This window comes from Gadus chalcogrammus, chromosome 5 (assembly GCF_026213295.1).
Source record: "Gadus chalcogrammus isolate NIFS_2021 chromosome 5, NIFS_Gcha_1.0, whole genome shotgun sequence".
Classification (NCBI taxonomy): Eukaryota; Metazoa; Chordata; class Actinopteri; order Gadiformes; family Gadidae; genus Gadus; species Gadus chalcogrammus.
The window spans coordinates 10,834,320-10,843,253 of NC_079416.1; the positions used below are offsets into that span (position 1 = coordinate 10,834,320).

At 49.9% G+C, this 8,934-nt stretch overlaps 1 protein-coding gene across 1 annotated transcript in view; it reads left to right on the top strand.

Moving 5' to 3' along the window:
• Window positions 1–297: 297 nt before the first annotated feature.
• The window catches only part of LOC130382107 (coiled-coil domain-containing protein 9B), a 20,193-nt gene continuing 11,556 nt past the window's right edge, over window positions 298–8,934 (top strand). The window contains exons 1-5 of the mRNA XM_056589716.1: window positions 298–561; window positions 4,107–4,214; window positions 4,323–4,427; window positions 4,704–4,844; window positions 5,512–5,667. Of these exons, the coding sequence (XP_056445691.1) occupies window positions 550–561; window positions 4,107–4,214; window positions 4,323–4,427; window positions 4,704–4,844; window positions 5,512–5,667 (522 nt within the window). The 5' untranslated portion in view covers window positions 298–549. The remainder of the gene's footprint in view (window positions 562–4,106; window positions 4,215–4,322; window positions 4,428–4,703; window positions 4,845–5,511; window positions 5,668–8,934) is intronic.

Below are 8,934 nucleotides of genomic sequence, written 5' to 3' on the forward strand. Positions count from 1 at the left end.
CAAATAAATAAACCAATTAATCTGGGGATCAAAACCACACTCCTTGTTGGTGGGAAAATACTAATTGCATTTTTTCAAAAGTTATTTTAAAAGAGGCCTTCATCCTTTTGTATTGCATTTGCATTTTTTCATCAAATAAAAGATGACTGCTGTGTGTTAATTTTCTGATTGAAAAAATGTAGGCTAGACTGGAGTGGATCGAAATTGTGTGGAGTGCACAGTCTGGAGATACCACAAGTGCTTTAGGAACTGAGGGAGGGGGAGAGAGTTCATGAGCAGAGACGGGTGGGAGGGTTGGAGAGAGAGAGAGAGAGAGGGAGACAGAGAGAGAGAGAGAGAGGGGAGTGAGGGAGCATGAGTTAGAAGGGACCGGGGTGGGTGAGTGCTGCGAAATCCGTTAACAGGGGAGCACTGTGTGTTTGTGAGACATCTTGGCGCTGTGCCCAACTTGGCTCATTGTAATCGAGGCATGATCAGCGACTCTGGGCAGCTCCTCTCCGGCGCCGCGGCTGCCTAGCGCCTGGACCCTGCCCAGCTCCCACCGCTGACATGGAAAGACCTGTGAGTCCCATTTCTGCTCTCCTCTCTGTTCCTCATCCCAGGCTCCCTGCCTCTATCTCTCTCGCTTTTCTTACTCTTCCTAGCCCCAGGCTTTCTCTCCCTCTACCTTTCACTCGCTCCTTTATCTCTCGTTCTCTCTCTCTCTCTCTCTCTCTCTCTCTCTCTCTCTCTCTCTCTCTCTCTCTCTCTCTCTCTCTCTACCTCTCGTTCTCTCTACCTCTCGTTCTCTCTCTCTCTCCCTCTACCTCTCGTTCTCTCTCTCTCTCTCCCTCTACCTCTCGTTCTCTCTCTCTCCCTCTCAATCTCTCTCTCTCTTTATCATTCTGAGCCTCATCTGTTGTTAGGTTCCCCGTTCGTCTCTCCCTCTTTCTCTCCCTTGTGTCGGGGGCTTTAGCTAGGTCTAAATGCAGCGCTTTCGCTCAGTCGCTGTGCCTCAGTCTCCTTCCCCCGTCCCTCGGTCTCTGTCCCTGCAGTAGGTCCAGGATGAGGTAGGCACGCTGCGCGGCGAACACAGCAGGCAGTCCTGGCCACGGGTCTCATGGCCTTTTCTCTGCTCTCTCATTATGTGTGGTGTGTGTGTGTGTGTGTGTGTGTGTGTGTGTGTGTGCTTGTTTTTTTGTGTTTATGTTAAAAAGCCTGCGTCTCGCTCTGCACAATAAGTCGATCTCACGCAGACAGACCGGTAACGACCCCCTCCACCCACCCGTCCCAGAATGGAACCCTAACGGTTCCCATGAAGGCACCTCTCTGCACCCCACTGCACTGAGCTAGCTGGTGGGCTTCACCCTGGCTGCTGGAGGAAGCCATTCTCTGTAGGGGGGGGGCTTGCTGAGATTTTTTTGGACCCTCAGCAGTGTGAACTTGCCTCTCTCTCTCTCTCGCTCCTATTCCTGGTGGTATGTGCTCATGGGCTGTTGTGTTTGGATGCCGTGACAACCAGGGAACTGGTCGCCAGCCACTTCTTACATAGGCAGCCGCTGTGAGTGTACCCCTCCAACTTTTCTCTCTCTCAGTGTGGATCTGCTGGCTGATTCACACCGAGGTTCTGAATTCAAATGATTTATCTCTGGTTTTGTGTTGTTGTTGTTGTTGTTGTTGTTGTTGTTGTTGTTCTTATCGTTGGCTTCGGTAGCCCAGCATCCTTATCGGGTAGCTCAAACCTCCCTGTAGCGTCAAGGCAAACCCTAACACCACTAACAGCACTGGATCTGCTCCCAAACACCAGCAGGATGCTATTTGTGTCTGTGTCTCCGTGCTGGGTGTGAGTCATTGTTGGACGGAATGCGATGATGGTGCTGCTGGCGACACTCGGAGCAGCAGTGGAGGGCGTGGGCCTGGTTTGAACTGTTGCACGTCCCTGCCCCGCTCTGCCTGTGCATGTCAGCAATGTCCGCCACCTTGATGTATGCCATGCGATCCCCTCGTCTTAAACTCAGCTGTTGTAGGTGTGCTTTTGCCACAAGGCTTTTGAATTGGCCAGTGAAAGCAGATAATGGAGGTCCCACCGTATGAGCATTCTTAAGGATAAGTGCGTACAGTACAGCGTTTGCCGTGGCCTATGAAGGCTTCAGAACTTGGTGCGCCCTGGACGCTTTTATAGGAGGATTGTGTTTACCTATCTTTAGCAATGATTCTCTGATGTCAGTAACCTGTTTTTCACAAAATGAACCGAGGTTGTGATATTGTGGAGTTGTTGTTGTTAAAGGCTGTCGTTGCTCCGTTGAAATATGCTTGTCCGCTTTAATCTTTCTTTAGACACCCTAAGATAACACACACATAATACACACATACTGAAGTGAATAACAAAACGTCCAACTAATCCACACCCATCTACAGGTTGTCAAGTCTATCATTATAGACTTGAAATACTGTACTATTATTCAATCTCCCAGGCAGATTAAAACCGGGTCCCACCCGCTGTTTAATATGTCGGTTTTTTCTGTAACCTCATCTGCGTTAGGCTGCTGCCAAACTCATTGCTATCTCCGTCTGCTTCGCAGGAATCGTAAAACACATGCCTTGAAGTGTGCTCAGACACCCTCAGGAGCCCAGAGTGGGCTCAGACACACTCCATAAGTAACCCAGAGAGGCTGTGAGTGCGCACAGCACACTCACAGCCCGACTCGGCCAGTGAGGGCAGGTCATAATGACAACATCTTCCATACTAGTGCATATACTTTCCCACTGATCTGCTTCTTGGGACTAGGCAGAGTGAAGGCCACTCTGGCTTTTTTCCATAAAGCATGCCGTCTCCAGTTCTCACTGCACATCATTTGATTACCAAATAGGAAGTCGTCATGCTAAGTTCATTTGGCGGAGAGGGTTTCTTCTTAAGGTTGAGAAAGCCCATGGATCACAATGAGCCATGGTGGCTTATTAGCTGCTAGAGGAGAGAACTCATTTGAGCAAACATGCTTTTCAGATGGCATCAGGAATGTTAGGCTCGCCCGGCGCGGGCATTCAGCATGTAACCGAGTCCCTTAATGATCAGGCCATCTGGGAGCGTGAGGAGGACACACACACACACACACACGCACACGCGCACACGCGCACACGCACACAGACAAACACAGACACACACAGACACATGTTGTGGTGCTGTTTGTGTTGCCCTGGCAGTCAGACGTGTGAAAAAAGGGACAAGGGACTAAGCTTTCACAAGTCGCCATCGTTGCGCATCTGGAAGTGGCGAAGGATATTGACAGATGGTGTGAAGAGGAAGCATTGACTCATATAAACTCAATATAATAATCCACTGTATTCTTTTTAAAAATGTCTGCACACGCAGCTAGTCTCATTTGTAACCCCTCTGAAGTGTTAGCATTGGAGGGTGTCTAATCCAATTGAGTGTGGGCCTGAGAATCCTTTTGAGGATGTCGTTGAGCTCCAAGGGTGAGTTCTATCTCTTAGGCCCCGGTCGGGGCAGGGTGGTCCCCTGGCCCACAGGCACCTCCAACGTAGCTTACGCGCACCGATCCACAATGCACACCACGCCTTATGGGTGACAGGGGGCCCTCAGGACCCTGATTGTCGCTGTTGGTCTTCGGTTAAGTGCTGCCAACTGGTAAACACAAGATGGAGCCGAAAGGAAGATCGACTCGTTGAGAGGTCTTGCGAATATGTTTATTTGTACCAAACATCATTCAGACGTTATAAAGATCGCCAGCGTTCGTGGGAAAACCGGTTGGCGGTCTACTCGCTCTCGACGACGCGGAAGCGTCAGCACAAGCGCCCACTGGTACCTCTCTGTTCAACACGCACTTATAATTCACCCTTATGGCCTGCACAAACACAATTATTTACCTGACAAAGAGGCACATTTGCAAGTAGGCCAACGTGCGCACCTTTATGAGCCACGTTATTCGGTTTTACCCAGAACCATGCAGAATCAAATCAAACATCCATTCTGAATCGTACCGCCCCCGCAGGTCACAGAGCAGAACGCCACAGAGAGAGCACTGCGGTGTTACTCCTTTACATCCATCTCTTCAAATTCATTCTGAGGTCACACCGCGGTCTTTCTTGCTTTCGTCATTCGTCTCCAGACCCCCAGCGACGTGATGCTCAAGCGGGACCATGAGCGAGACACGGACCTGGATAAGAAGATCGAGGCCCTCCGCAGGAAGAACGCAGTTCTCATGAGGAGGTACCAGGTAGGGGGGGCCGCCGTGTCCCCACGGCGCCACATCCTGCGGTTATTATGACGGTGTCCCTCATGCTGGCATGCTGCCTCACGCATGCTATTCCTGGGCTGCGTGCAGGAGGTGGAGGAAGACAAGAAGATGGCGGAGGAGGACGTCGTGAGCCCGCCGGGCCGCAAGGGCAAGGCCGACGACCTCAGCATCACCATCAGCAAGTCCGCCAGTGTGAGTGTGTGCGCCCTGTGTGGTCCTGATGATGTCATACTGCCCATTGATTTGCCCCGCTTCGTCCCTGTTGGAGGAAGCACAAGCAACGCTGTTCCTCGTGAGTAGAGGAAGCTAGCACCGAAGCTATTATAACCATAGCCCCCCCGATGTAAAGGCCCCAGAGGGATTGAATGGGTTTCATTATAAGCTTGCTGTGGACACTGCGGGATCGCCGTGCCCTTTAAGTGTGAATTAATACAATAATAACAAAAAACACGTGTTTTGTTGGGACAGGAGAGTCGCGTGGTGGTGGCCAAGCGGTGTGCGGTGGGGGGGCAGCCGGGAGCGGGGCCCAGCCGGGCCGGGGAGGGGTCCCTACCGGGCTGCGGGCGGGGCCGCAAGAAGCAGCTCACGGTCACCATGGCTGGGAAGAAGGTGAGTGTCTGGGGGGCTGGGGGTCAAGGAGGCACGGGGGACCAACAGAGTGTCTGGGGGGCTGGGTCACGGAGGCACGTGGGAACGACAGAGGAGCCCTGAGACATCAGCGGCGTTGTCTGGAGAAAAGAAATGGTCAATGATCACACCTTGAGCTTGCGTACTAACCAGCGTTTGAGCGCTCCAATAGTAAGAGTGAATGCAATGGAAGTGCTTTCTATTTCTGCTTTAGTCTATCTGTTGCTCCTCGCTAATGTGAACGTAGCAGACGTGAGTCACTTAGAGTCCCAGAAAACCCGAGAGCATAGAAAGGCCCAGAATGATTGCATTTCGGTTTTCCAATCGACGTCTTACCTGCTTGTAACATTTTTACTGAATTATTAATCCCTCGCTCAATTCATATACAATACATACACATACAATACCCAGTATATGTGGAATTATACATTTTCATTGTATATTTTTACTTCTGAATGAGAAGAAAGCTTTACCCTAGAGCCTTTCCCTGTTTGGGAAAATGTTCAAAATGACTTCCCCATAGGCTTTGCTGTTCTCTGAAAAAAATCCGATCCGCAGTCTGTCCGATACGGACTCTCTGTCCATCATGGATAGTGTCTTACAGCTCACCCCTCCGGAGGCGTCTAACGTAAATCACCTTCCTCCCCAGGGGAAGAGGGTGGTGAGCGAGAGGGCGGAGCCAGGACTGCCAGGGGACGGAGTGAGGGGGCCCGACGAGGACCGACCGGCCCAGGGCGGCGACACGGCAGGCGGAGCCAAACACGTGCACCACGCCTCATCAAAGAGGGGCCCCGCTGCCATGCAGGTGGGCTCTCCTTCGCGTATAGCGAGCACTGTATCCCTGTTACCACGGTAACTGTCAAACACACACACACACACACACACACATGCACACACACACGCACACGCACACACACACACACACACACACACACGCTCACACACTCATATGCTCACATCCCCACTCACACACACACAAACACACCCACACCCACATACACACACACACCCTCTCCCATTGTCACAGCCTGATCGCTTTTACATAGATGTCAGACATGTCTGCCGGACGAGCCCCTCCCGTGCTGATGGAGCACAATGAGCACCACACACAAAGACGGACAGGAGGGGGGGGGTTGAGCTATGGTTGCTGTGATCGACGGTGGGGGCGGGGCTGAGGGCGGGGCTAGTCCAATGAGGTTGCGGTCTGGGCTGGTTTATCACACATCTCTTAATTACCGGTACTTATAGCACGTTTAGCATGGTTTATGCATCGTTAATAATCACACAAGGAAATATCTATGTGTTTTTCTTGTTAGAAACGTCATCCAAAACCTCCTCATCATTTATTGGGTGTGTTCATTATTTGATTCATGTTTTCCCTCTGTGGACAAGGAACGGTGGGTTGTGAGCTCTCTCATTGGCTGGGGATTAGGTCATTTTCTCTGGTTATAGCTCTCTGATTGGCTGGGGATTAGGTCATTCTCTCTGGTTATAGCTGGTGGCAAAAGAGTGATTGTCTCAGCAAGACACACAGATGTTACCCACTATTTTAAGACAGGCTATCTTACGTTCGGCATTAACTCACACAGACACAGACACACACATGCACACACACAAACACAGAGACACACACACACACACACACACACACACACACACACACACACACACACACACACACACACACACACACACACACACACACACACACAGACACACACACACACACACACACACACACACACACACACACACACACACACACACACACACACACACACACACACAGACACAGCATCCACCGGCTGCTGTGTGAAAAGCTACTCCATCGCTGAATCTAGGCCCCATGAGTCTGCAGAGGATCATGAACAGCTGCTATGGCTCTGACACACACATACACACACACACACACACGCACACAGGTCCAGTCATCAAGCTAAATAACGAGCATAGACAGCTGATTTCACGCACTGTAAACACAGACAAAGCCACTCTTGGGGAGTGGTAGAATTTTGATTCTGTATCAAACGTGTGTGTGTGTGTGTGTATGTGTGTGTGTGAATCATATGTGTATGTGTGTGTGTGTGTGTGTGTGTCGTGTGTGTGTGTATGTATTGTGTGTGTTTGTGTGTATGTGTGTGTGTGTGTGTGTGTGTGTGTGTGTGTGTGGGTGTGTGTTTGTGTTTGTCTGCAAGGTGTGTGTGTTTGTGTTTTTTGTTTGTATGTGTGCTTCTGTATCGTGTGTGTGTGTGTGTCTTTATCACGTGTGTGTGTGTGTGTATTTGCTGCCACATGACACACTGCTCCCAGGACCTTCTGAGCTAATGTGAGCTATCCTTCGCCGCTGTACACTCTGTTCCCTCTTATCTTTATTCCTGGACCACAGCCCCCCCTCCACCCCATGCTGTACATTAGTGTGTACATACATTGTGTCACACCACATGGATGCTCTGATACAGCTTCTCTATTGGTCTTTGCTCAGTGTTTTCCTGGCAAACAGCATAACAAACTGAATGAAAATAAATCTCTCCTGAAGCATCACATGGAAAAAATAGCATAGATCCGTACCAGGAAATATTATTTTTTTGTTGATCAAAACATAAATGACATCGTGTGCATGTTTCTGTAATCCATGTGGCTCTTAAAATCAACAAAATAATGTGAGTGTTTGTGCATATGTGGGTGTATGTATAATTGTTTAGAGTTATGATAAGATCTGCCTAGTAAACACCATGCCCTAGCTTATAGATCATGATATTGTGAGAGAGAGAGAGAGAGAGAGAGAGAGAGAGAGAGAGAGAGAGAGAGAGAGAGAGAGAGAGAGAGAGAGAGAGAGAGAGAGAGAGAGAGAGAGAGAGAGAGAGAGAGAGCTTGGCATGAGGAATGAGGTCACATCACTGTTATCCTACTTTCCATGAGACTCCTCACGCCCACAAGAGGTGCCTCCTCCTCCTCATGCCCACATAGCGCCTCCCTCTCCTTCGGCGTCCTGAAAAAGGAGCAATTTGATCTAATTAACATTCGAGCACCTTTTCACACTTGAATGAGCTCATTATGCTGGCCCAGAGAGAGAGAGAGAGAGAGAGAGAGAGAGAGAGAGAGAGAGAGAGAGAGAGAGAGAGAGAGAGAGACTGAAACTGGAGTAGAAATGTTACTCAGATGAGATCTTTTGAACCTTTGTGTGTGTGCACATGCGCGTGTGTGTTTGTGTGTGTGCATGCCTGTATGTGTGTAGGTGTGGCCATCATTGTCTGCGAGACACTAAATCACTGAGACTGGTTGCTTCTCTCCTTTCCCACTGTTCCTACAGCCGTTGCTAACAGCAACAAGGATCAGCAGCGAACAGCCAGTAACTCAAGTCCTGTGCTCGGTTTAGAGTTCAACGTTTGTCACTTGGTATATTCTGTCGACATTATCCTCAAAAGACATATCATCTGGGAATTGTAGCGAACCTGTGCGGCCTTATTGTAGAATGCACGGGGAAATGTTAATCCCACAGTGATATTGTGACCTTACATGCTTCTGACCACTAGGGGGCAGTGTGGGTCTTTCACTGTTTGGTTTATCACCGGACCCCCTCCAGCAGAAGTTGGAAGCTTTCCAGAAAGACATCGCCATATGAAGTCGTTTTTGGCTCAGATTTCGGGAGGTGAAGACCTCGCACCGTCAGAAGAATAACCCCAGGCTGAACAGAGACAGATCCTGATGTGTGAGCTGTCAAAAGTATATAAGACAGACGGACACAGAGATGGACAGACCAACAGACAGACTTGGCTTGCTGACTGACTGACCTACTAGAGGCTAGAGGGTAATGCAGATATTGATAACATACAAGCATGCTCAATTAAATATATGTGCGCACATACATAAACGCAGACACACACACACGCACGCACGCACGCACGCACGCACGCACGCACGCACGCACGCACGCACGCACGCACACACACACACACACACACACACACACACACACACACACACACACACACACACACACACACACACACACACACACACACACACACACACACACACACACACACACACTCACTTCGCTGAAAGCATACGA